Source organism: Gorilla gorilla, chromosome 4 (assembly GCF_029281585.2).
Source record: "Gorilla gorilla gorilla isolate KB3781 chromosome 4, NHGRI_mGorGor1-v2.1_pri, whole genome shotgun sequence".
Lineage (NCBI taxonomy): Eukaryota > Metazoa > Chordata > Mammalia > Primates > Hominidae > Gorilla > Gorilla gorilla.
Window position 1 is genome coordinate 144,094,912 of NC_073228.2, and position 27,876 is coordinate 144,122,787.

Below are 27,876 nucleotides of genomic sequence, written 5' to 3' on the forward strand. Positions count from 1 at the left end.
TTGCTGAGAAGTATTCCGTTGTATTAGAGGTACCACAGTTATTCATTCACCTGTTGAAGGACCATTTGGGTTGTTTCTACCTCTGGGTGATTATGAATCCATCTGCTATAAACATTGATGTTCAGGTTTTTGTGTGAACCTAAGTTTTCATTTCTCTAAGCTGAATACCCAGGAGTGGAATTTCTGGATCATATGATAGGCTTAAGAAACTGCTATTCTTTTCCAAAGTGGCTTTGGCATCGTGCATTCCTATCAGTAACGAATGAGAGTTCTGGTGGCTCTGCATCTTTGCCAGTACTTGATATCGTCAGCAATTTTTATTTTAGCCATTCTGATTGTATGTAGTGGCATCTCATTGTGGTTTTAATTTGTGTCTTCCTAATAGTTAGTGATGAAGTCATGTGCATATTTGCTCTCCGTATATCCTCTTTGGTGAAGTGTTTTTTCAAGTCTTTTATCCACTTTCAAATTGGGTTGTTTTCTTACTGTGGACTTTTGAGAGTTATTATATATTTTAGATACAAGTCCTCTGTTGGCTGTGATTTGCACATATTTTCTCTGCGTCTGTAGCCTATCTTTTCATCCCCTTAACCGTGTCTTCCATGGAGCAAAAGTTTTCATTGTGATTAAGTCCGGTTTATCAGTTTTTTATTTTATCACGTTTTTGGTGTCAGTCTAAGGACTCTATGTCTAACCCCAGGTCATGAAGATGCTTTTCTATGTTTTCTTCAAAATATTTTACAGTTTTATGTTTTTCATTGAGATCTATAATCCACTTGGGGTTAGTTTTTGTATAAAATGTGAGGTTTAAAATAGCTGAGGGGTTTTGTGAGGTGTTCTGCATGCCATACCAATATTTTTCAAAATGCTTTCTCCAATGAATTGCCTTTGCTTATGTGTCAAACCAGTTAGCCATGTTCATGTGGGTCTATTATTGTCTTCTTCATTCCATTCCTTTGATCTATGTGTCTGTTTGCCAATACCATTAACTGGTTATCTTGACTACTGTAGCTTTATGTTAAATCTTCATTTTAGTCATTTTAGTTCTCTTTCCTTTCCATAAATTTTAGAATTTGTTTATCTTTATCTATTAAAAACCCCTGTTGGGATTTTTATTGAAATTGCATTAAATCTATAGATCATCATGGGGCCTAATGGGTATTTAAGTGGGATTGGTTGCTCACCCTTACATGCCATAACCTTTAATGATGGCAGGCAGCCTGCCCATTCATTTGCTGGGTTGTAATTATTCCACAGTTAAAGCCCCTAGTGTATGATTACATTGGTGTCTTTGGAAGTTGGCAGTAAATGAGGTATACTATTCATTAAATTGGGTAGGAACAGCCATTACAAGATGGCCAGTATGTTGAGGGACTTGTGGGCCGGGTTATGCTCTGAGTCAGGTCAGCCACCATCATTCACAACCGTGGTCTTCCTGCGCCTCACTTCTGAGCAGGTCATGAGCAAGATCATACACTGTTTGCTGCCATTGGAAAATCCTCCCTCCCTCGAGGTCTTTACACCGTCATCACAGGGTCATAGAACTGTCATGTACTAGGCATGATTAGGTTTTTTCTCTAGATTTTCCTTAATTTCTTCTGCCTGGTATATCAGCCTCATTCATAATTTTTTTTTTTTTTGAGATGGAGTCTCACCCTTGCCCAGGCAGGAGTTCAGTGGCGTGATCTTGGCTCACTGCAACCTCCAACTCCTGGGTTCAAGCGATTCTCCTGCCTCAGCCTCCTAAGTAGCTGGGATTACAGGCGCCCGCCACCACACCTGGCTAATTTTTGTACTTTTTAGTAGAGATGGGGGTTCGCCATGTTGGCCAGGCTGGTCTTGAACTCCTGACCTCAGGTTATCCGTCTGCCTCAGCCTCCCAAAGTGCTGGGATTACAGGTTTGAGCCACCAAGCCCAGCCAGCCTCATTCATAATTATTCCTCCAAAAGCTGCATTAGGGATATGTTCATGATATGTCATGATATAATGAACTGCTTCCTCCTCCTACTGTAGTAATGTCACCCATGACATTGGGTCTTCAGCACCAGAAAAACTTTCCTTTTTTTTTTTTTTTGAGATGGAGTCTCGCTCTGTTGCCCGGGCTGGAGTGCAGTGGTGCGATCTTGGCTCACTGCAAGCTCCGCCTCCTGGATTCACACCATTCTCCTGCCTCAGCCTCCTGAGTAGCTGGGACTACAGGCGCCCGCCACCACGTCTGGCTAATTTTTTGTATTTTCAGTAGAGACAGGGTTTCACGGTGTTAGCCAGGATGGTCTCGATCTTCTGACCTCATGATCCGCCCACCTCAGCCTCCCAAAGTGCTGGGATTACAGGCGTGAGCCACCGCACCCAGCCCAGAAAAACATTTTGTCCTCTTCTCAAGTGTATTTTGGGGCTTCTCATACTTGTCAGCCCCTTCCTACGCTTTGATCTTGACAGTGACATCTTCCCCAGCTCACACCGTGGTCCTTTGGTCTATCTGAGGCAGTGGCATTACAAGACTCTAGCAGAAGAGTGGGTGCTGAGGAACTGCTTATGCACTCATCCTGTCCCGAGTACTCTTCCCCATTACTGCCCTTCAGTCCCCCACCAAATCTGGCTGGTGTCAAGATCAAAGTAAAACTGCTGTCTACTCTAAGCCAAATACAAAACAGTTTGTTTCTAAGGCTTGTCTTCCCCTCAGGGTGTGGAAGATTGCTTGCTAAAGTCTTGTGTAACAGAAAAGAGGACATTGCCCCCATAAACTATTTGAGATTCCCTTTTTTATTTCCGTCTCTCACCAGTATGAGAAGCTCTTGGTTTTCTCCTCAGGTTTACAAAAATAAAGTGAATTATTTAAGTCTGACTTAAATTATTATCTGTATGTCTTTCATCTTTTATAAACTCATCTGGATAGAACCCATCCTGTCCACAACAAGCTATTGAGCCCCACAGTTACCTTGTGGCATTTCTGTGGATGTGCGCGTCCCTGCAGTCTTGTGGCTTGGATTGCTCACTGTATGATGTTTTGCAAGACCAAGCTTTGTACATGCACCTAGACCAGCAAACAGGAATGTACACGCTGCACCAGCACGGCAGGCACCTCGGTTCTTTAGCAGTGCTGTAAACATAGACAATGGCCTAGAAAATTATGAAAAATAGCATTTGAAATGTACTATATGATCTCACTATTTAAGAAACCCCACGATGAAACTTTCCTCTCTGTAAATTGAGAGCTTGTATTTTTGACCTGTCTTAATGATATTAACTTTGTTCTCATTACAACATTTTCCTGTGTTATCTAAGGCAGTAGCTGTACAACTCTGTCTTCCTTCCCATCCTGTAGGAGAGGAAGCAGAGGCTCAGAGAGGTCAAGTGTCTTACTTGAAATCATCCAGCTCTGGAAGAACAGAGCCAGGACCTCGGCTCAGGTCTGCCCAACTCCCAAGTTGGTGGCAGGGACATGGGGAAAGTGGGCCCTGGTTTTAACCTCTTCTTTTGTTGGTCATAGTTTTTTAAAAGCTCTTATTTTCTTTATTTTATTTAAATGGGGTGATAACCTTCTTGTAGAGTAACATGGTCTTTACTGGAAAATACCAAGCACTTCTGGATCTCCAGCCACTTGCCCAGGAATTGTCAGCATCCAGCACTGGAGTTGAGTTACACACGAGTGAGGATGACACGCACCCGGGCGTTCCCTCACACATGCCTTGCTCAAGCTCCTCAGCAGCCACTCCTTCTCCCGCACCCTCATGTGGAAGGTGGAAGTGTGGCGGGTGGTGGCTGAGGGGCATTCACTTGGATGTTGTGACTGTGGACAGAGTTCACTCCATATCTCAATTGACTGTTGGACCAGGTCGTTCTGAGGCGATGGGCCCTGACTCTCCTTGGGACACTCTGAACAAGGAGAAACCTAGATCTGGACCTAACACACAGATCTTGGATTTAGAAGGAGAACTGGGGCACAGAGAATAGGGAGGCCTTTCATTCCCTTGATGCATAGCCACATTTCAGGTCACATGCAGCCAAGATGCTGTCTGATTTGAAGCGAGCCTGATCTTGTGCAGTGAGCACTGGGCCAGAAGGCAGGAGGGTGTGACAGGCCAGGACCTGCCTCTAATTCACTATGTGACCTCAGTCAACTTATTTCCCTTCTTTGAGCTCAGCATCCTCTTACCAAAAAATGACTGGCCAAGGTGGTCCCCAAGGCAGTTCAGACTGTAGTCCTGGCATCTGGGAAGTTCTCAATTGTCTCTATCTACAGTCAACCCTGTCCTGGTAGCCTAGCAGGTCTTGCCCAAGGATGAGACCACAGGCAGTGCTGGCGGTGCAGCCTTGTCAGGCTGGTCCAGCATGTCCATATCTACTAGATAGATTTTGTTGTTTTTCCAAGAATTGTGTTATTGGGTCTACTGTTCACAGGACTGATTGGGGGTGAATGAGATGACTCATTCACCTGGGGTCCCCTAGGCTTCATCAGCTTCTCAGAGGGCTTGGTCTTGGCCCTGGGATAGCTGCTTGGTTTTGTCCAGGGGCAGCCTCCCTCCCAGGATGCCACTTCAGGATGGTGGCAAATGCACTTCTGAAGACCTACGAGCAAGGACCCATCCACAGCTCGGCAAGCCCTCACCCTTTCCAGACCAGTCCGTGTAAACGCCCGCACCTGTCTGGAGAGCAATGGCAGCCTGAATGCTTGTTGGGTTGGGCTGCAGTCAGGTGAGACACAGGTTGGTGGGTGAGTTGGTTGGCCAGCTCCTGGTCTACTTCACCTTGGAGTGGGTATCTTGGGACTAAGCTTCACAGAAAAGCCAGGCCAGAGCTGAAGCTGCAGGAAAAGGAGGCAGGAGGAGTAGGGCAGGAAGAGAGGCTCGAGAGGCCCAGGGAAGGCTCTGAGCTTAGTAGGCAAAGGCAGCTGCTGTTGTGGAGCCTGGGCCAAGGCTGTGCTGATTCTGTCAGCTCCATATCCACCTCCCTGTAGAAGAAGGGGAAAATGGAAGAGGTTCCTACCTTCTCCTATCTTACCCTTCAAACAGTCTGATGAAAACTACAGACCCTTGATTGCCTCTGCCCAGATATTCCCTGGAAGGACAGAAGCTGGGCTGGTCCTCTGCTGTTCCTGGTCATCCTTTGCCCTATCACTCTCCCACTCAGCACACGGACCTGGTACTTACTCACTGGCCTTGAACAGAGGCACAGTGGCATTGCCTTTAGGACATTTTGTTCTCATCAGTGTAGCCCCTTTGCGCTGGGTAGTAAACGATGCCACTGCACTTGCACATCCAAGGAAAGCTGAACTGAAACCATAGCAAGTTGAATCTTCTCTCTCTCTGCCCCTGCAGGAGCCATCTCATGGCTGTCTTGAGGTTTTTACTTTTTTGGAAAATGCTTAAAGATTTTCCCTTCCCTTCCTACCTCTGCATCTGAGCAGTAAAGGGCTATTGTGGATCCTCTGAAACCTCCCGGAAGGCTGGTTCGCCTCCTTCTGTCGGTCTAGATGCCTAATGCGGGGCAAGGGCAGTTGAGCAGACTACAGTTCCTCCTGCCGCTGGCAAAGCCATCATCTCCCCTGGTGGCACTTTTTGGAAGGTGTGGTGACTGTAGTTGTCTTAGCAGTTGAGGGCCAGCCCTGGGTGCCCATCGCTGGTCTGGGTGATAAGGGGCCACGGTGCTGCTTCCTCACTCCTGGAGCAAGAAGGCTGCGGGCATCGGAACCCTCTGGGAGGCTCTGGTCTTTCTGTTCGCCTTTCCCGCCTAGCTCTCTTGGGTTAGGACTGGTACAGACACTTGCAAAAACAAGAAGGACCTAATAAGGCTCAATTACCATATCAAGGCACTCGATTAATCATTTACAAAGTCCCAGCCATGCAGGTGAAGGTTTCAGATGCCAGAATGGGGCTGACTGAGAATTGGAGCCTTCACCTGAGAAGGCCTATACTCATATTTCCTGCAGGTCATCCCTGCCCTGACCTCTATGGAAACTGGAGCCCCACTTGCCCATTGCCTACCCGGAACCAGGTTTCTGAGTAGCCCATGTGAATGTCACCTCTGGGAATGTACAATACAGTAGTCCTAGATCCTGGGACCAAGGGGACTACTGGTTGGTGTGTCTGGTGGCCAAAGTGGCAGTGGGCACTGGTGGCCCTGGAGAAGACCCCAGGGCTTGTTGGACAGGCCTGGCATCGTCCATCTATCTTTTCTGCTTCCAGCTTGAAGGCAAGAAGGTGGGAGGTGCCCCTGCCAGAAACTGCTCAGCTCTTCCCAAAGCTGCTGCGCACCTGAGACCCAGGGCTTCCTGGGCCTTTCTGACCTAGCCTGGGCTCCTGGGCCACAACTGTGTGCTCACGCACCTCTCCCTGCACGTTCCCCACCCCACACTTGTGTTTGCATCCATGTGGCAAAGCTCTGGGTGCCTGCCCCTCTGCAGGCCCCACATCAGACTGGGGCTGAGAATACTGAGGGTTGATTCAAAGGGCTGACTGTGGGCAAGAGAGGCAAGCCAGTGCAGGGTCCCCTGGACCTGACCCCCACTCCACCTGTAGTCCCCTAGGAATAGTCCCTTCTTCTCTGGGGCCGGCTGAATAGGGTGGTCTGACACACTGGATAGCGAATGAGGGATGAGCCTTTTGGCGCTGATGCTTATGGAAGGAAGCCAGTCCTTAAGACCCTGCCTGCGTCAGGAGCTGGAACCCAGCTCCAGTCCCTAGACTGGCCACAGGGGGGCACTTGATCTCCAAGAAGCAGCTCAATCTGAGCAGCCACAGCAGGCACCAGAACCTCTTCCCAGGTTGGGCACTGACTGCTACCAACGTGCCCAGAAAGGTGGTGCCTGTTACCATCCCAGCACCCCCCACTGCTCTTTTAACCCCTCTCCCTTTTTTCCGTCTTTTTAAAAAGGTTTATATTTTTAAATAGCATTCCAATTACAGAAGTTGAGAGAAGAGTTGCCGAGATGGTAGTTTCTGTAAACAGTTTAACATCTTACGTAACCATAGTTCTGCTTGCTTTTTGTCTTCTGCTTGTCTGTAGAGGAGGCAGTTGCCAGGATGGCCCATCTCTGGTTGTGGAACACCTGGGTTGGGGCCACCTCTGCCACAGCTCCTGCTGGGTGACTCGCACTGCCAGCTAAGCCTCAGTGCACAGAGGGCCCCGGGCTTCAAGTACTGAGTGGCCCAGGACCCAGGTAGCATGGGGTGCCAGCCAGGATAGTGCACGAGTTCTCAGGCAGAGTGCCCCATTGGGAAGTGGGGAGCGACGGGGATGGTAGCAGAGCAGAATGCCAGGAATGGTGAGGCCCTGGGGTGGGTGGGGATCCTGGGGCAGAGACTAGGCTGTGCAGCTCAGTGCATCCTCTGGAGATGCAGTACCCTGAACCCTGCACCTAGAAGATGCAGTTGTAAAATTTCTGGGCCCCACCGCAGGTGCTCTGAAGAACTGTGAGGGCTGCCTTGGGGGTTTCTTTTGCGCTAGTCATCCCTGCTTTGGGCGACTGAAGCAAGGAAAACGCAGGTCACTCCCACCTCCAGACCCGCGCTACTCCCCATTGCCCATCCTCCCAACAGCCCAGGAGCAGAGATTCTGTCCTCAGCTAAAGGTGAAACTTGATGCTCCAGGAAATAAGTGACTCGGGTTTCTAAGTTATGTGTGGGCACTCAACGCCCCTGTCATGGCTGTCACAGCCCTCTGGTTTGAAGTCCTCCATTTTGTAGCTGCTGTTTCTAACCTCTGTCAGCACTGCCTGGGAGTAATGAGCTCAAAGTCCCTAGTTCCCCACGTTTCCAAGTATGTTATGTGAAAGCCCTGGCAAGAATGAACCTGATTAAACTGGAGGAAAAAGGTGGAGCAAGCAAGACTAGGACGTTTTTGTTTCCCCAGTTAAGCTGCCTGAGGTTCAGGGGCTCTGACAGGTGAGAAAGGCATGGCCACCGCCTCAGCCCTGTCTCTGGAGGCTGGGGAGAAGGGGAAGCAGTGAGGAGACTGACTGATGTCCTGATGCCCATGCCCCACACGGCAGTCATGAAGACTGAGTGGCCCCATGTCCAGAAAGCCCTCAGCACAGGGCCTGGCACTTGTGAATACCTCAATAAATGGTAACTTAAGAGAGCCTGTGAGGCCCCTCCCACTGCAGCCAGCGTCCAGCTGAGTCTCTGGCCTGAAGCCCAGGGATGGCCTGCACATGAATCAAGCAGGCTATTTCCAGAGCTGGCAGGGGAGGGGCTTTCTGTCCCAGGGGCAGGCGAGCCAATCCTGTGACAGGGAGAGCACAGGGAAGGGGTTATTCAAGGGGATCTGCATGCCATTGTATTCTGGTTTCCCTGTCCAGAGCTGCCCATGCAGGATCCCGGGGTGGGCAGGCCATCTAGGCAGATGGAAGGGACACTCTGCCTGGGGCTTTCCTGCTGCAGTGACCCCAGGGCCTGGGGTGGCCAGGCTTCAGTGGGTAGGGTAGGCTCTGGCTGGATGTGAGAGACGACTTTGCTGTAGCCCCAGTCACCTCTGTTCTCTTTCTGATCCCTTTTCTATCCCAGTTGGGTATGAGCAAGCCTGGCTTGCCAGAGGCTTTAGAGCCATAAAGGCCTGGGTTCGGATCCTGCCCTTGCCTCTGCCTCGTCGCATGTGCTTGAACGAGAGACTTAAGCTCTCTAAGCCTCGAATTCCTTGCCTGTGAAGTGGGAATGATGGTAGTATCTACCTCAGGGTTGCTGTGAAGACGAAATCAGGTACTTGACCTTAGGAGGCCTCAGAATAAGTGAGCCATTCATCCTCTCCCTCTGAGCAGGCTTTCCTGGTGAAGGGCATCTAGACCCAGACCTGTGCTGCTGAGTGGAGCCAAATGCAAGTGGACTAGGATTAAACCTGTGCCACAGGAGAAGGAAAAGGAACATGTCCGTGCAGTAGAGGGGAGCTGATACAATGGGAGGACCTGGAAAATCTCCCTACTAACCCACTCAGCGTGCCCTGTAATAGCAATGACACCAGGCTCCAGAGAGAGGCGCTGCCGAGAGAGGTCTAAAAACATACAAAACACAAGAAAACTGAAAGAAAACCCCTAAAGGACTGGCTTAATTGATAACATTCATGCATTCATGAACTTTGGAAAAGTGAAATGCTTACTGCTTATGAGTTTGATGACAGTGGTTGTTTTGAGATTTTAAGTGGCCACAGATTGACTAGCAGCCATTTAAAATATGTCCTTATGGGAAGAGAAGCTAATGCCGCAAATCAGCTAACAAGTAGTGGGTAGTTGGGGTCCTTCTTGACCTATGGATTTGTTTAGCACTCAGATCTCTTGATAGAGCACTTGGCCCTGACAGGGCTCAGGTTTCCAACTCCATTTGGAGGAAAAGTGAGCATGCTAGGCTCAGGAAGACACCACACAGGCTCCAGCCGCCCCATCCCACTCAGCCAGGTTTTCATCCCTGCCTTCCTTCATCATTTATGTCAAGGTATAGAGGTTGGGGGCACATTCTGAAATTGTGTATTGCCCAGGAATGAAAAACCAGGGCTCTTGATTATTCTTTAAGGGTTTAAAGCCCCCCTTTAAAAGGAGATTTTAATTCCCTTTCCTCTGTTATTCTTGGGTGATGGGTCAGCTGTATCCCAAGAAATGACCCCCAGTTCCCCTCCAGGGGGGACGACATGCTACCTGGTTTACAAACCAAGTAGGGTTGGCCAACTCTGGTTGCCTTGGCATGGGGCCATTCTGCAAGTTCTCTAGTACTTGTCCCTGTGAGGGTGAGGGCGTCCTGAGTCTGGAGTGGCAGGAAGGAGAAAGCAGCTGAGCTGAGCCACCCTCCTTCCATTCAGCAGCAGCAATGGCAGGGACACGGTTTCACCAGTCTGCTCAATAGTTTTCCCCTGCTGTAGCCTTCCTATGGTCCTGGGAGGCTAACTTTGCAGGGCCTGGGGTTTGCACCAGTCCATTCTCACCCTCTTCCCTCTTCTCCCTCCAGTGTATGTGGTAGAAGACCAAAGAAGAGATGAGCTGGGACCATCCACCTGCCTCACAGCCTGCTGGACGGCTCTCTGTTGCTGCTGTCTCTGGGACATGCTCACCTGACCAGACCAGCCCAGCCGTCCTGTCCTGCCAGCTCTGCTGCCACCTCTGACAGGTGTGCCTGCCCTCATCTCTTCTGATTGCTGTAACAAATGACTAGCTTTGCACAGACACCTCTACCTTCAGCACTATGGGATTCTAGATTAGTGGGGGTTGCTACTGTTTAATTCAGTGACTTGATCTTTTTAATGTCCAAAATCCATTTCTTATTGATCTTTAAAGATGTGCTAAATGACTTTTTTGGCCAAAGGCTTAGTTGTGAAAAATATTTATAATTTTTAAATTATACATTCAAGGTAGTGGCCAAATGTAACACATCATGGAATGGTTTCTCTGCTAACAGCCTGTATGTTTCAATAAATTTGTCCAAAGCTCAACTGTCTGTCTAAATGATTCCAGGTCTAAGCTAAGCTACCTGGAGTCTGTGCTTGTCTCCTGGACTGTTACCATGTCTAACTAACTAACTACTCATCTGCTCACTGAGGCTTATAAAATGTGGGTATCTATCTCAGCTAGTGGCCACCATCCAATGTATGACCAGCAGCCAATCTACCTTTTTATTCTGGTGGTGATGCAAACAGTGAGGGTGCTACAAAGAAGGCCAGTTCTGAGGGCCAGGTGTTCTCCAGCTGGGTCATAGGCTCCCAGCCAAGCTACTCTCCCCGTAGTCCCACTCAGAGATAGGCTCAGGGAGGAGCATTTGCCACATCTTGCACCTGCCTTTACTCAGAGCCTAGGAAAGGGCCTTTTGGTAACCAGGGGCTGCCCCTGGAGTGGCTTCCAGGCCTGCTCCCTGGAAACCCAGGAACCTACAATTACATGGGGCCAGCCAAGAGGTTTTCCTTTTTTTTTTTTTTTTTTTTGAGATGGAGTTTCACTCTTGTTGCCCAGGCTGGAGTACAATGGCGTGATCTCGGCTCACCACAACCTCCCCCTCCTGGGTTCAAGCAATTCTCCTGCCTCAGCCTCCTGAGTAGCTGGGATTACAGGCATGTACCACCAGGCCCGGCTAATTTTGTATTTTTAGTAGAGACAGGGTTTCTCCATGTTGGTCAGTCTGGTCGCGAACTCCCAACCTCAGTTGATCTGCCCGCCTCGGCCTCCCAAAATGCTGAGATTACAGGCATAAGCCACCGCTCCTGGCTGAAGTTGTCCCTTCTGGATGTCCCCTCACCCCTCACCCCAGCTCGTCAGCCGTGCCACTCATCTCATATTTGGCCACAGGGTGGCGCCAGGCTGCCATAGCAGCAAGTCCTATTTTCCTCCATCAGCTGGCCCGCCCAGCCCAGCCAGCCCGAGAAGTCGCAGCTGACAGCTAGCTCCCTGCCGACTCTGCCTTCCCTCCGAAGCAGTGGATGTGCTGATAAATGTTTACCAGTGCTCTCTTTAAAAAAAAAAAAACAGCCATGTTTTGTTGCATATCCTGTGCCTTATTTCTGTGGTGTACGTGTTCCCACCATGCCATGGCTGATTTCAAGTTACCAATGTGATGTCACTGACTGGAGCTGGGAAGGGCAGCACAGGACCTGCCATCATGTGGGATTTCTACCACCCAGACACAACAGAGCCAACCTCACAGATCACAGCCAGTGCGCAGATAGAGCACAGATCGTGGTCAAATGTAGTAATTAGGGATGCATTTTGAATATTTATTGTCCTTGTTTTTAACATAATTTGCAAATTTACATAATTATAATGGCTGTGTTTGACAACTGGCTTGCAACAAAATTCTTGAAAATTGAATAATTGGCCCACCTGGGCTGGGATGAGCCAGCTGGATCACACCGTTGCCCCCTCAGCCTCTAGGAGGCCTCAGGATTATGGCGTCCATCTTATGATATTGGCCAAAAGGAGACAGTCTTGGAGGTGCTGCTTACTGTTGAACTTCCTTTTGGAATGTATGGGAGAAGGCAGGGAAAGGAATCTTTAGGCAGACTGCCATCCAGGGACTGCTATTCTGTTCACTGAGATTCAGCTGTGAACGTCTGTTCTTTCTTCCTCTTCTGTCTACTGCATGCAGGCCCGGAAGCTGAGCGTTAGTCAAAGGTACAGGAAGGGAAAAGAGAAGAGGGCAAGGCCCATCCCCCAAGAAAGGAAGGGCTCTGATGCAGAGGGAGCAGGAGCTGAGGTGGAGACGGCCACTGCCTCTCTCACCCTCTGTTCCATCCCTCTGCTCAAGAAAACCAGGCTTAGCAGAGTGGGACAGACGCTTTTTATTGGTCTGGCTGGCGTGCCTAGTGGAAAGCTCAGGCAGAGCTTCCTGTCTTGCCCTGGCTCCCATCTTCCCTCTCCTGGGAGTTCATCACACACCCCGAGAGGGAAGAGTGTCCTGGGCAGAGGTGGCAGGCAAAGCCGGGTAAAAACTCCAGGGCTGGGAAGCAAATGGGGCTCAGGGTGATGCAGAAAATGTGATGCTGCCAGGCCATCCAAATAAAGCATCCATCGGGGCAGAGGAGAAGCTGTTTCCCTGCAGACACTCCTCTGCCCCCACCAGGAATGGGAGGGGCAGGAGGAAGAGCTTCCCAGAGAGGCTCCCTACTGGGCCCTTCGTGCCATCAGCATCTCCCGGATGTTGTCCTCAGCTTCCTTAACGCTTCGCTCCAGGTAGGACTTTTTCTGCTGCAATATGAGAGAGAGACAAACGTTAGGACCAGAGTGAAAGGGCCAGGCTGGAAGACACAGCTTTGATGTCCAATGGTTATGGCTTTTCCTTTGTGACGGGCGACTTCCAGGAGTATACTGCGAGCCAGGTACACACACCTGCCCACAGTGCTCCCCTCACCTCCGAACCATGGGTGATCACGGGCCGGCAGCAGGGAGAAGATGGCTTTGGTAGAAGCAAAAGTGCTCTGTGGAAGACAGGCAGTAGCACTCTTCCCCCAGAAGGAAGCAGACTCTAAAAAACAGGCGTCTCAGTACATGAAGTTATCCCAGACAGACAAAGGCCAGGAAATTCCAGGACAAAGCTCCTGTCCGTAACAGACTATCTCCTCTCAAGGTTTTCCATGGCCTGGGCCAGGCGCCTGTAGCCACTGCAGCTATAAAATGGATGGTGCACGCTCTGCCCTGTCCAGCAGGAATATGGGCTGCTGTGAGGGCTGTGGGGCTGTCTCGCATCACACTGAGTGGGTGAGTCAGAAGGCAATCTGCTTTTCTAATGAGACTGCTGCCTGCCAGGAATCTGGGACACTGAAACACTGAGGAAAGCAGACCTTTTGGAGGCTTACCTTCTACTCCATCTGGGTCCTAAATTAAAAATCTCGGCTTAGACAAAGAACTTTCACTACTTTCAGGAGCCAAGATTTCAAAGATTAGTCAAAGGAAATGATGTCTGTACATTATTTGCCCTGTGCTCACCCCAGAAGTATGGTGGTTTTACCAGTGGTCCTTGCCCTGAGGACATAGTTGTGGCTGTATTCCCAGTTAACAGATATGAAATGAAGCCTCCCTTTTAGAGGAATACTATTCATGTCCTGAGGGAATACTCAAAATTATCACCTCCCAGGGCATATGTGACTGAACCACACTGGAACCAGTAATGCAGTCACCAGGCAGCCCAGGCCCTTCTCTCACCTCCACCCCCTTCACCCAAGCACCTGTTGATTCTGTTCCACCCACTAAAGTGCCCACAGGACTCAGGGAAGCAGGGAGAGTTTAGGGCAGAGGACAAGTGAGCTCTCTGTCCAATTAATTAGTTGTTTGTATGTTTTATTTATTTTTGAGACAAGGTCTCAGCTCAGAGTGCAATGGTGCAATCACGGTTCACTGTAGCCTCTACCTCCCACCTCAGCCCAAGTAGCTGGGACTCTAGGTGCACTGGGACTATAGATGTGCGCCACCATGCCCAGCTAATTTTTTTTTTTTTTTTGTAGAAATGAGAAACTTCAATTTTTTATTTTTTGTATTGCCCAGGCTGATCTCAAACTCCTGGACCCAAGCGATCCTCCCTCCTCGGTCTCCCAAAGTGCTGGCATTAAAGGCGTGAGCCACCGCGCTTAGCTATTTATTAAATGATACATATAGAGGCTTTTTCCTACAGAAGCCAAATGTGGCATACACAAATCTTTATCAGTTCTTCCGTGAACCTCTGATTCCTGTCTGTCCTCTCCTTGCTTCAAATTTCCTTAAGGCTAGAAAGAACCTTCTTTACTCATCTCCCATCTGTCATAAGTTGCAGAGAATTCCTTGGAACACAACAGGAGCTCCATAAAAACTCATGGCCAGACACAGTGGCTCATGCCTATAATCTCAGCACTTTGGGAGGCCAAGGCGGGCAGATCACCTGAGGCCAGGAGTTTAAGACCAGCCTGGCCAACATGGCAAAACCCTGTCTCTACAAAAAAATTAGACGGGTGTGGTGGCGGGCACCTGTAATCCCAGCTACTTAGGGGCTGAGGCAGGAGAATCACTTGAACCCGGGAGGCGGAGGCTGCAGTGAGCCAAGGCCGTGCCATCGCACTCCAGCCTGGGCAACAAGAGCAAAACTCCAACTCATGGTGACCATGATAACCATTCAATCCAATGCCTGCAAATGCATACTGCTGCTAAGGAATTTTAATTACATTGCTAAACCAAATACAGTCCTATCACTGTGATATCAGAGTGGGAATTTAAACTTCCTTTGATAAACAACTCTTTTTTTTTTTTTTTGAGACGGAATCTCGCACTGTTGCCCAGGCTGGAGTGCAATGGCGCCATCTCGGCTCACTGCAACCTCCGCCTCCCAGGTTCACACGATTCTCCTGCCTCAGCCTCCCAAGTAGTTGGGATTACAGGCACACACCACCATGCCGGCTAATTTTTTCTATTTTTAGTAGAGATGGGGTTTCACTGTGTTAGCCAAGCTGGTCTCAAACTCTTGACCTCGTGATCTGCCCACCTCGGCCTCCCAAAGTGTTGGGATTACAGGGGTGAGCCACCGTGCCAGGCCGATAAACAACTCTTAGACTTTAACTGTGGTGAGCTGAAAAAAGGCCAATACTAATAAGCCCTGACACACACTAAAGAATGTATGTCCACTGGGTGTCACAAAGAGGGGAGCAATAGCTCGGTGCCATACACCACCTGGGCACCCTGTGGACCCCATGTGAATGCAGGGGAAAGGCGAATGGAATAAGCCCACTTCTCCTCCTACAAAAGTCAGCCAGGGCCCAGGGACTCTGGTCTGTTGCATTCAATCTCTGCCAACTTGCTGCCACAGCTGGCAAAACCATAAACTGGGAACATCAGCAAGAGCTCTTCTGCCCTCCCACCCAGACTCCCCAGCCAAACTCAGGCTATACCTCTCAGCTTTAAAAATTCCTTCTTCTGTAAAATCTCTGCCTTCTAACACTTTGATGAATTTTACCACTGCATATCCTAAAGTCTTCAGGTTTCCAAACAATGATGCAAATTAACATATCTATATTTTTGTTTTGTTTCTAGAAATGGGGTCTTGTTATATTGCCCAGGCTGGCCTCAAACTCCTGGGCTCGAGCAATCCTCTTGCCTTAGAGGCATGTGCCACGGTACTGCCTTCATCTTTAAATTTTTAATTAGTTTAAATAAACGTAATAGACATTTCTTAAAAGAAAAAATTCCAACAGGACAGGACATCCCTAACATAGTGGACCTTTCTAACTGTATTTCAATAATTCCTGTCTCAGTCCCCAAGCATATTTAAGCCCAGAAGACTCTCATCATAATCAAACCCAGAACAAGGCACCTGTTGTGGGTTGAACTGAATTTGACAAAAAGATATGCTGAAGTTCTAATCTCTGGTAATTTGCAAAGAGGATCTTTGCAGATGTAACTAAGTTAAGATGAGATCATATTGTATTAGGGTGGGCCCTGAATATCCAATCATTAGTGTCCAAACAAGGTGCTGTGAAGACCAATTCGTGGTAGCTTCAAACACAAGTAGAAAACCAAGTAGAAAACCAACACAATACCTGAAATGAGGGATGCCCCCAGACATCAATTCTACCACAATTATTTGGGGATAAGTATGATCCTAGCTTATAAAGTTTTAAGGGCAGTTACCCAGGCCTCTGCAATTCAGTATGGTCAGAGGCATGGCAGGATTGGTCCTGTGAGTGCAGAAGAACCTTGGGAGGCCTCTGTCTCCACGGGTGTCTTAGTCTGTTTGTGTTGCTCTAAAGGAATACCTGAGGCTGGGTAATTTATGAAGAAAAGAGGTTTGTTTGGCCCACAGGTCTGCAGGCTATACAAGCATGGTGCAGCATCTGCTTCTGGAGAGGGTTTCTGGCTGCTTACATTCGTGGTGGAAGGCAAAGGGGAGCCACCTGTACAGAAATCATGTGGCCAGAGAGGAAACGAGAGAGGAGGTGCCAGGCTCTTTTCAACAGCCAGTCAGTGAAGAAACGAAGCGTGAGAACTCACTCCCATGAGAATGGTACCAAGCCATACACAAGAAACCCGCCCCCACAATCCAAACATCTCCCACCAGGCCCCACCTTCAACACTGGGGATCAAATTTTTTTGCAGGGGTTGGGGGGGTCTGGGGGTACCAAATTTCAACATGAGACCTGCCAGGGGGGCAAAGAAACCCTATGCACACCACAGCAGGGGCATCCTTCATTTCCAGTGCGGTGCTGTGCTCTTGGGTAAGGGCACTAACCCCATTTAAAGGGCTCTGCCCTCACGACCTACTCATCTCCCAAATGGCCACACCTCCTAACACCATCATCTCAGGAGTTAGGATTTCAACAAAGACTTTAGGGAGAAACAACTATTCACACCACAGTACTTTTCAACTTCCAAGACGCCATGCATGCATGGTCTTGGTTTCAGCTAAATCTCCGACCTCACCTCCAACAACGCTTCCCCATCACTCCTTCAGCTCCAGTCACACAGGCCTCCCGTGCTGCTCCTCCAATCCACCAGGTATGTTCCTGCCTCGCCTTTGCCCTTTGCTGTGCTCTCCGTGTAGAAGTTCTCTTCCCCAGATATTCACATTACTCATCCCCTCACTTCCTTCAGGGCTTTCTCAAATGTTACCTTATCTGCAAGGCCTTCTTGAGTACATGCTGCCCAATACTCCCTATTCTCCTCACCTTGACTCTTCTCCAGAGCTCTTTCCACCACAGGAAGGAGAAACTGTCTGGCTTCCCTTATGAGACGGAAAGGTCCACAAGGGCAGGACTTTGTTCTGTCACCTGATACAGTCCTACTGTCTAGAAGAATGGCTGGCACATAATAGGAATTTAATGTTTGTTGAATAAAGTGCTTTAGTGTGGGAAATGACGCCTTACTGATGACTGATGTACACACACTTTTTAGTTTTCCCTCCCAACTTGAATAATCAAGGAACGCCCAACAGAAGAAGCAAAGGCAGAAACTGACCATTTTCCTTCAAGGTGGTTTTCAGCTTTCGGCATTGCCCTCTCACCCCCTGCCCCTGGATATACACAGATTTAAAACTCCAACCTGTCACTACAAACAATGTCAAGTATTTGAGGTAATGAATATGTTAACTAGCTTGATTTAATTATTCTACATTATATTCTTTTTATTTTTTTTTGAAACAGGGTCTTGCTCTGTTGCCTAAGGTAGAGTGCAATGGCACGATCTAGGCTCACTGCAAACTCTGCCTCCCGGGTTTAAGCAATTCTTCCATCTCAGCCTCCCGAGTAGCTGAGGATTACAGGTGAGTACCACCATGCCCAGCTAATTTTTCTATCTTTAGTAGAGACGGGGTTTCACCATGTTAGCCAGGCTGGTCTCGAACTCCTGGCCTCAAATGATCCACCTGCCTCAGCCTCCCAAAGTGCTGGGATTACAGATGTGAACTACTGCACCCAGCCCACATTATATTTATAAATCGTAATACTTTTACCCCATAAATTTATACAATTATGAATTACTGATTTATAATTAAATAAATAAATAATAAAACTCAAACGTTACAGATCCCAGTGGGGGCTTTGGATCTGGCCTTGCTTCCACAAACAGAACACGCCCTAACAGGCCTTTATGCTTTATCAGGTCAACTTGCAGAACTAAAAAACAAACCACCCCAATTTCCCATGTCCTGGACTCTGAAATCCTTGAGGAACTGCTCTATCTGATGTCAGCCTCAGGGCTGCTAGGAGTGACATTTGAAATCCACACTTACTACCAGCAATCCTGGGAGGGCATCTGCTAATCTCACTGCAGCATCTTTCTGTCTTGCCGAGCAATTTCCCTCAGAATGCTTTCACAAGGGAAGTCTCTAGTGGCATCAAACCACAAAGCTCTGGGTGCAGCGACATTCTTGTGGGCCCTTGCTGTGATGACAAACTCTGAGATTTCCTGTGGGGCTCAGCATGGCCAGGGAAATGACATTGTTGGAGTTATTGCTCATCGGCCTGAGGTTCTTTTTTCCAGGAGTCAGACTGAGGGGCTGGTGTTTCATTCTCATCCTCTTACCAAGGAAAGAGGCTCCAGTCCCTAGAACTTTTCTGACATGACACAATCTCTCAAATAGACTCCTGAGGTAATACATCTTGTGACGCTATCACTACAGACTTTTTTCTTTTCTTAGGAACTTTGTCTCCAGCTCTCCTTCTCTAAATTAGTTTTTTTTTTTCTTTCTTTCTTTCTTTCTTTCCTGTTTATCCTGCCTTGGGGTATTGAAAAGAGTTTTCTCCTCTCTGTCCCTCTATTTTCCCATTTGTAAGATGAGGATTTGGGCAATACCAGTGCATCCCTCCACCCCCACCCCATTCCCATTTCTACTTTAGCCACACGACACTTTCTTCAAATGAACTCTTGCCTTAAAGACTAAACAAACAAAACAGGTTAAATGGAGTTCAGAGGAGAGGGGAGACATACTATGGATGTATACGGATATGTACTTTTATCTGAATAAAAATAGTCCTGCTGGCTCATCTCCTGCCCTCCAATCCAGGCATCGGAGGCAACATACAAGGCAGACTTAGGTTCCCTTCTGTTCCTGATATTCTGTGAGAGCTAAATCCTCAGAGACCCTCTGCTGGGAGTCACGGTTTCTGACCCTGAGTGTGACCTGCCTTAGTCACATACTTCTCTCTTGTGTAAAATCCACAGCTTCCAGCTCCTGGAGACCACCACCAACTTCAAGCTCTACTATTAATCAAAAAAACTGAAGGCAATGGCCATCTTTTCGCTGTCTCTACCATGACGTCCAAATTAAAAACCCAAAGCCTCACTAATTCTCATGTTTGCTCACTGGCAGATCTGTAAAATGGTCAGAGGGTACCAACTGCCCACAATGGGGATGTTTGGCAAGAGGCCAAGAACTCACTGAGGGCTGAAGAAGCATGTTTTGACGGGGGACAAGGTTGGTAGAAGGCAGGGGAAACAAGACAAAAACAGAAAAAAAGGCAACAAGAGGACACAATCAGAGAAGTCAGGATGGAAAATTGGACAGCATGGCCATGGCTACAGCAGGCAGGGGCAGGGCAGAGCCCTGAGGGCACATGTGCCCTGAGCTGCCAGCCTGGATGGGTGAGGAGGGCCAACAGAGGCAGGCAAAACCCCACACCTGAGAGACAGGTCTAAGCGGTCCACGGATATGCCCACTTGTAAACTCATCTGGGTGCATCCACTTCACCAGAGGACACAGCTAGGCGATATGGTAACCACTGAGCTACACCACTGGGAGACAAATCAAAGAAAGATAAAGCAATCTTAGGCACGGAGCAGGAGAATAAAGAGAAATCTCGGAAGAAGTTACTGTCCCTGCATCTTCTAGATACTACTTTAGAAATATCCTTCAGAAAACAAGACAGAAAAGACCCTTCAGAGGTCTTTCTGCTGAAGGACAGGGACGAAAGACTTGCTTCAGCTAAGCGCTGACCTGTTTTCCTCCCAGGTGTGCTTTTACCTGTCGACAGACTGACACTGCTACCATATGGGGTCAGACTCCCAAACCCCACCTATGATCACATGCTGGCTAGCACCCCCAATTCAGTCTGCCAAGACAAACCCGAACCCCTACACCACTTAAGCACTTTACAGCAGATATACACGAGGGGAAAAAATTCTTCTTCAAACAACAGTGTTTAGCCGCTCGGTCCCCCTGAGGTTTAGGTGAGTTCTACCTACTGCTGCCCTCCCTAACACATCAGCTTCATGTGAGTCCCAGAGAAAGCCCAGCCTACCAGATAACCTGGGAAAGACCAGATAGAAAGCTCAGAGTGAAGCACAGAGCCAGGAGCGGCAACTGTCCTAATGCAATATGGTGCTGATCAAGCCTCAGCCAAGGAATCACTACCATCTGCAGGCACCAGGTGTAAAAGGGATGATGACAAGCCAGCAAATCACGTCAAGCGATGGGGTCAAGCGATGGGCAGCTGAAGTGGGTGGGGACTTTTGGTTCAGAGAAGATTAAGGGAAGAAGGAATCTATCACTACCTTAACTATAGAAAGCAATGGCTCTCCAAGTGCAGTCCTCTCCCAGCAGCGTCGGGATCACCTGCGAACTTATTAGAAGGGCATATTCTTATGCCCCGACCCAGACCCACTGAACCAGAAACCCTGGGGATGGACTACAGCAATCTGTGTTTTCACAAACCCTCCCGGGTGGCTGTGACCCACACTGAAGTTTGAGACTCAAACTTTTTGTTCTAAATCAGGAGTCAGCAAACTTTTTCTATAAAGGGCCAGATAATAAATATTTCAGGCTTTCACTGTGGGGTTATCTCTGTTACAACTACTCAGCTCTGCCATTGTAGCACAAAAGCAGTCAGACAATGTGTAAACAAATGGGTGTGGTGCAGATGAATGGGCATGGCTATGTTTCGAAAGCACAGAAACAGGCAGTGGGCTGGACGGGGCAGGCGGTGGTTTGCCAGTGTCTGTTCCTTAAAAAGATGGAGCTTTAAAGGGTAGGACTGAGTCCAGCAGTTAGAGATTTTTAACTTTCACTGAAAGCTGCCTAATAAAAGCCTACATTTCTATCTGTCCATCCTTCCATCCATTCATTCAGCTCACTGCCAAACCATTTCCCCTCCTTTATCCTTCATAAACCCTGGTCCTTGAAGTTCATGGCATCATGCTTAACCACCGGACTGCCCCCTCCTTGTTGCTTCAATCTTCCAGTATCCTGGGCACTATCCGTCATCATCAGTGGCTCCCTGTCTCCCTCTCCACCACAGCTGTACCATTCAAGGTGACTTCAACAAGAATGTAGATGACCCACCCAATACCACAGCCTCCTCTCTCCTCACAATTTTACGGTTATCCCACCTCAGCCACCTGGTCCATGGTCATGCCCTAGGTCTTGTCAACACTAGAAGCTGCACACCTCTGAAGTGTCCATTTCACCACCACTACCTCATATTCTTCCAGGTCACTTCTGATACTCTCGCTCCAGCATTTCTTCAACCTCGTCACGCAACAAGTTGTTCATTATCCATTATGCTTCCATGGGCTTTTCCCTTCCTACCCAGCTTTGCTTATATAGTCCATCATTTATATTTATTCTCCTTATATATACCCTTTTACCTATGTCCCTCTCTCCCTCTGTTGCACTTACCTGGGAAAATGCCAACCCAGATTAAACTCAACCACCTACCCACTCCATGCCTCACCTGAGTGGCTGAATGTTGCTGGAGGAAAATGCGAAAAACTGTGCTGAATGGTCTCACTTTAAATTCAGAGCCATGAATCCCAAATGGGCACTATGGAAATTCTATTAAACCTCCTTTATATGTTCATTGTCTGCTCTCCAAAATAACTATTTCATGCTTTGTCTTGTCTCCTCAAATCGCCTATTCTCCTTCCTCTCCTCAGCTGAGAAAATAAACCTCATGAGAATTCTATCTTCCCTCTACCAAATCTACTAATCGACCTACACCTGTATGTATAGTCTCTTCTTTCTCTACTGTTAAAATTGATAGCATCCCTGTACTGTGTTTTTAAAGGAATCAAAATACAACCCTGCACTTTGGAAGGCTGAGGTGGGAGGATCACTTGAGGGAAGGAGTTTGAGACCAGCTGGCTCTTGGGCTGTAATTTACAGAACCCTGGCCGAGAATATCACCCACCTATTAGTGAGACCCTATCTCTACAGCGAGACCCCATCTCTACAAAAATAAAAAAATCAGCTGGGCATGGTGGTGCATGTCTATAGCCCCAGCTACTCAGAAGGCTAAGGCAGGAGGATCACTTGAGTCCAGGAGGTTGAGACTGCATGCAGTGAGCTGTGATCATGCCACTGCACTCAAGCCTGGGTGACAGAGCAAGGCCCTGTCTCAAAACAAAACAAAAACACACACACATCCCTTCCACTTAGACAATGATTTCATCCCCACATACCTTCTCAGAAACTTCACTCTTACCATTAACCTTCCTTTCTTCTTAATCTTCTATTTCTTACTCTGCAAGATCCTTCTTGGTGAGGCAAATCATTAAAAAACCCTTTCTTTACCTCTCAGTCCCCTGAAAGTACTGCCTTTTTTCTGCAAAACTTCTTGAATCGGTTTTCTGAGGCAGCTGCCTCCCCTGTCTTCCCTCCTATCTGCTCCTCAGACCTCTCCAATCACACTTCTACCTCCTCTAATGAATTGGCTATGATTCAAGTCCAATGATCTCTATGGGTGCTTCTCTGTCATCTTACTCAACCTCTCAACAGTGTTCAACACAGTTCTTGGAACACTTTCTCCTTCTAGCTTTCATGACACCACACTTCTATTCTCCTCCGACATAACTGGCTACTCTTTCTAAGTTCTCCTTTGCTGACTACCCCTCCTCTGCTCAGCTTCCGAATGCTGCATTTCCCAAGAAGCTGTCCTGGAACTCCTCCTCTTCTCCCCATCTGCACTCCCTCTTAGAAACTCTCATCTCGGCCAGGTGTGGTGGCTCACACCTGTAATCTCAGCACTTTGGGAAGCTGAGGCATGAGAATCGCTTGAACCCAGGAGGCGGATGTTGCAGTGAGCTGAGATCAAGCCACTGTACTCCAGCGTGGGTGACAGAGCAAGACTCCATCTCAAACAACAACAACAACAAAACCAATACTCTCATCTCATAGCTTTAAACATTATATGACTCCTAATTTGTATCTCCAACCCTATATCCCCTTAATTCCAGATTTAACATATCCAATTATTTATAAAACATATCCTCTTTGATGTCAAACCCAGACTTTAACATGTTTAAAACAAACACAACTGATTTATAGTCACCCCCACCCCTACCCCTCCCTGACTTCCCCATCTCAGTGAATGGCACTCATCCAACTGCTCAATGTAAAAAACAAAAAATGACAAAAAAAAAAAAAAAGCTATGTTTTTCAAGAATGACCCTACATGGCACATCCCTGATTTTTTTCTTTTCCTCAATCCCCACACCTTCCATCCAATCCATTGGCAAATCTTATTAGCTTACTTCCAAATATATTCCCAAACTCTACTCTTCTTTCTATCTAGCACCACTGCCCCCGTCCTAGTCCAAGCCTCCATCATCTCTTGCCTGGAGGTGTGTCGTGGACACTCTCACACTGAATCAAGTTAGCCTCTGCTCAAAAAACCTCTAATGGGCCAGGCGTGGTGGCTCACACCTGTAATCCCTGCACTTCGGGAGGTCGAGGCAGGTGGATCACCTGAGGTCAGGAGTTTTGAGACCAGCCTGGACAACATGATAAAAACCCTGTCTCTACTAAAAATAAAAAAAATTAGCTGGGCATGGTGGCACACGCCTGTAATCCCAGCTACTCAGGAGGCTGAGGCAGGAGAATCGCTTGAGCCCGGGAGGTGGAGGTTGCAGTGAGCCGAGATCACGCCACTGCACTCCAGCCTGGGCAACAAGAGCAAAACTCCATCTCAAAAAAAAAAAAAAGCCTCTAATGGTTTCACCTCACACTTAGAAAACAAGCCAGACTCTTTAACCAAGGTGCTCAGGCTCCACATGGCCTCACTCCTGCCAACCCCTCCACTTCATTACTACTCTGTCCCCCTTTCACTTGCTTAAACAGCTCCAGCAGACTTATTTCTGTCTTAAGACAGGAATATCTCTCTGTGTAATATTTCTCTGTGAACTCCACCTGGAATGTTCTTCCTTGAGATACTTTTAGGTGGCTGTCTGCTTCTTTTCATTCACATCTTAGCTGAAATTTCACTTTTTCAGAAAGCCCTTCCCCAATTATTCAACTAAAGAAGGTCTCCAGTAACTCTCTAAAACATCACCCTTACTACATGATGGTTTCTTGTTTATTTCTTTATTGTCTGTATCTCAGTGTAAGCTCCAAAGAGTAGGGATCATGTCTGATTTGATTAATGCTATAACCCTAGCACCAAGAACTGGCACATAATTCATCTAACCAACAGGTATTGGGCACTCAGCACTCCAAAGAGTACCAACAGTAGAGCAGCGAACAAAGCACACACTTATCCCTGGAGATTATACTGTTGCAGGCCACACAGACATTTAGCTACCATTGTAATAAGGGATCTGAGGGAAACCATGGTCTTCGATGGAGGAAACATCTGATGGAATCAAGGAACTCACAGAGGGACTTGAGAACTCAGCTCTGAAGGATGAGCAGGAATTAACAAGAGGAGAGGTGAGAGTGGGGAGAGAGTAATTCCAGATAAATGGAGTCCGGCAAGTTGGGAGAATTGAATGTCAACCAGGGAGACTGAAGCACAGAGACAGAAAGGGTGAGAATACAGAGATGAGGCTGGTGAGGCTGAGTCAGATCATGTGGGGTCTTAAGCCATATTAAAGTTTTGGAATTTATCTTGAAGGCAATGGAATGCCACTGGGTTTTAAGCAGGAGAGCAAAAGTCAAATTTCCATTAAAAACAATCTCACTCAGCTGAAGCATACAGAATGAATGAGAACACAGCTTCCCAAAAACGTCCTAAGAGTCATGAATGGGTAACAGATGTGCCCAGGATATTGATCCCTCAGTCCCTGGAGTGGCTGGGTGGTCCAGCGCAGCCAAAACCCCCCTGGGCAGTTGCCTCCAGCTTTGAGCACCTTTGTCCGGTTACCCCAGTGAATTGTGCAAATACAATTTTCTGAGAGTTGTACTGTAAAAAAAAAAAAAAAAAAAAGCCTGGGAAGCACTGGATTAGAGAATACACGCATGAATGTTGGAAACCTATTAGGAGGCCACTGCAATCGTCTTGGAAAGAGATGACAGTATCTTAGTGGTGACAATGGAGATGAAGAAGAGCAGATAGATTTCTGAAATATTCAGGAGGAAAATCAACAAGAGGACTTCACCACTCCCTTCATCATAACCTTCATTAGACATCAGAAGCTGAGGAGGAGGATGTCAGGAATGACTCCCAGGATGCCCAGTTGGGGCTTGCATACTGGCTTGAGGGTGCTGCCTTTCACTGAGAGAAAAAATGCAGGAGGAGGACCTGGTTTGGAAGGGAAGATTCTGAGCTTTGTTTTGGGTTTAAGGTACCTGTGAGACATCCAAATGAGATGTGAAAAACTAGATTGGCCCTGGAGTTCATGGAAGAAATCTGGGCTAGAGATACAATTTTGCATAGAGGTGGTACTTGAAGTCGTGAGAATGGATGAAATTCCTAGGTAAAGAACATACAATAAGAGGACTTAGCCTTCAAGAAATTCAACATTTTAAGTCTGGAATGAAGAGCAGGAACCAGTAAATAATACTAAAAAGGAGGGAAATGTGTGTCATAGAAACCAAAAGGAGAGTAGTTCAGGAAAAAGAATGAGGTCACTAAAAACCATTGGATATGTTCAAATAGGAAGAGTGACAACACGTCAGAAATGGTTGGGGGCTAGAAAGGGGAGCGCTACATCAAGTGGACTGTAGGATATCTTACAGCTTTAAAAAGTTGAGACCTGACCCTAACTCCATGAAGGAAAACTAGCAGACATTTTAACTGTTACAGATGAGCCTCAAGAACATGTAATGCAGTGTCAGGACAAATAACGTTAACTCCTATCTTCAATGAGACATTGGGTTTTGTGTAGGTCCAACACAAGGGTTGTAAAAGCATCAATATAATTATGCCCAAGGAAACGATTACAGTTTCCCAATATACATTACTTTTCTTCTGTTTTGCCAACATCAAAAAGTCAAGTGCTCTTCAATAAGACGGACTAGAGGAACTGTTAAAACCCTACAAGTCTTCCAAATGAGCAAAAACAACAACAAAAAACAGTAAGTGCCAATATTTCAGTTTGTCCTCAGTTTGTCCCATTCTTACAGGAGCAAGAGGATCAAATCAACAGTGTTTACAGTGGAGTTTGGCCTGTAGGCATGGTAAAGGAGTAGGTGAATAAGGGTGTGCCTGCTAAGAGAGGAAGTAAGGGTGACACCTTGCATTCTTGGAAGTGGAGGTGTAATTGACGCAACTGTGGGGGTAAGATTAACATGCAGGTATGTGTGGCTAGAGCCTAAAGTCAATCCTGATCCTGCTCTCTGCTCCAAGCAATTCCTATTTTCTTTCAGCTCCAGAATTCCTATTTTCTTTCAAGTCAACAACAACAAAGACAACCCAATTTTAAAATAAGCAAAGGATTTGTACAGGTGTTTCTTCAAAGAAGACATATTACTGGCCAAAAAGCACATGAAAAGCTGTTCAACATTATTATCATTACAAAAATGCAAATTTAAAAAATCACAATGATAGACTATACCAACTAGGATGGCTATAATCAAAAACTGGCCAGATGCAGTGTTGCACACCTGTAATCCCAGCACTTTGGAAGGCTAACATGGGAGGATCATTTGAGCTCAGGAATTTGAAACCAACCTGGGCAACATAGCAAGACCTCCGTCTCTACTAAAAATATAAAAACAAAAATAAAATAAAATAAAATAAAAAACAGAAAAAAACAAGTGTTGGCAAAGATGTGGAGAAACTGGAACCCTCATATATTGCTGGTGGTTTAAAATGGGGCAGCTGCTACAGAAAAGTTTGGCAGATACTTCAATTAAAACATAAAATTACCATATGAGCCAGCTAATCCACTCTGACATACAAACAAAAACTTGTAAATGTTCATAGCAGCATTATTTACAACAGCCAAAAAGGGGAAACAACCTAAATGTCCATCAACTGATAAATGGATAAACAAAATGTGGTACATCCATACAATGGAATATTATTCAGACATAAAAACGAGAGAAGTACTGTTACATGCTATAACATGAATGAACCTTGAGACATTAAGCTAAGTGAAAGAAGCCAGACACAGAAAGCCACATACTAGATGATCCATTTATAAACACCCAAAACAGGCAAATCTGCAGAGACAGATAGAAAACAGATTCATGGTTGCCAGGTACTGAGGGAATGGGCAGTCTCACTGCTTAATAGTTAAGTTTCTTTTGGGGGCAATAAAAATGTTCTAGAATTAGACAGTGGTGATGATTATACAACATTGTGTATTTTATGTTATGTGAATTTTACCTCACTTTAAAAAATATATATATCTCCTTTTATTCTCAAAATGCTGCACCACAAGGGGAGAAGACAGGACACGGGTCGGGCACAGTGGCTCATGCCTGTAATTCCAGCACTTTGGGAGGCCGAGGCAGGTAGATCACTTGAGGTCAGGAGCTGGAGACCAGCCTGGCCAACATGGTGAAACCCCGTCTCTACTAAAAATACAAAAATTAGCTGGGCCTGATGGTGCACAACTGTAATCCCAGCTACTCAGGAGGCTAAGGCAGGTGAATCGCTTGAACTCAGGAGACGGAAGTTACAATGAGCCAAGATCACACCACTGCACTCCAGCCTGGATGACACAGTAAGACTCCATCTCAAAAAAAAAAAAAAAAAAAGAAAGGATATTTTAAAAAAAGACAGGACATTAAATCTCTGTGTCTGAAAACAGGCATGGAAAGTAATGATTTTCACCAGCGAATCAGTCTGTACTCCAC

The 27,876-nt window shown here is 47.1% G+C and overlaps 2 protein-coding genes across 5 annotated transcripts in view; one reads left to right on the top strand and one right to left on the bottom strand.

Moving 5' to 3' along the window:
- CYSTM1 (cysteine rich transmembrane module containing 1) overlaps nucleotides 1-10,411 on the top strand; it is a 68,528-nt gene extending 58,117 nt beyond the window's left edge. For all 4 annotated transcript variants that reach the window (XM_055389179.2, XM_031011017.2, XM_055389180.2 and 1 more), the window contains exon 3: nucleotides 9,931-10,411. In XM_055389179.2, coding sequence (XP_055245154.1) covers nucleotides 9,931-10,037 — 107 coding nt within the window. In that variant the 3' untranslated portion in view covers nucleotides 10,038-10,411. The remainder of the gene's footprint in view (nucleotides 1-9,930) is intronic.
- Nucleotides 10,412-11,662: 1,251 nt separating this feature from the next.
- PFDN1 (prefoldin subunit 1) overlaps nucleotides 11,663-27,876 on the bottom strand; it is a 58,789-nt gene continuing 42,575 nt past the window's right edge. The window contains exon 4 of the mRNA XM_019028034.4: nucleotides 11,663-12,653. Within this exon, the coding sequence (XP_018883579.1) occupies nucleotides 12,570-12,653 (84 nt within the window). The 3' untranslated portion in view covers nucleotides 11,663-12,569. The remainder of the gene's footprint in view (nucleotides 12,654-27,876) is intronic.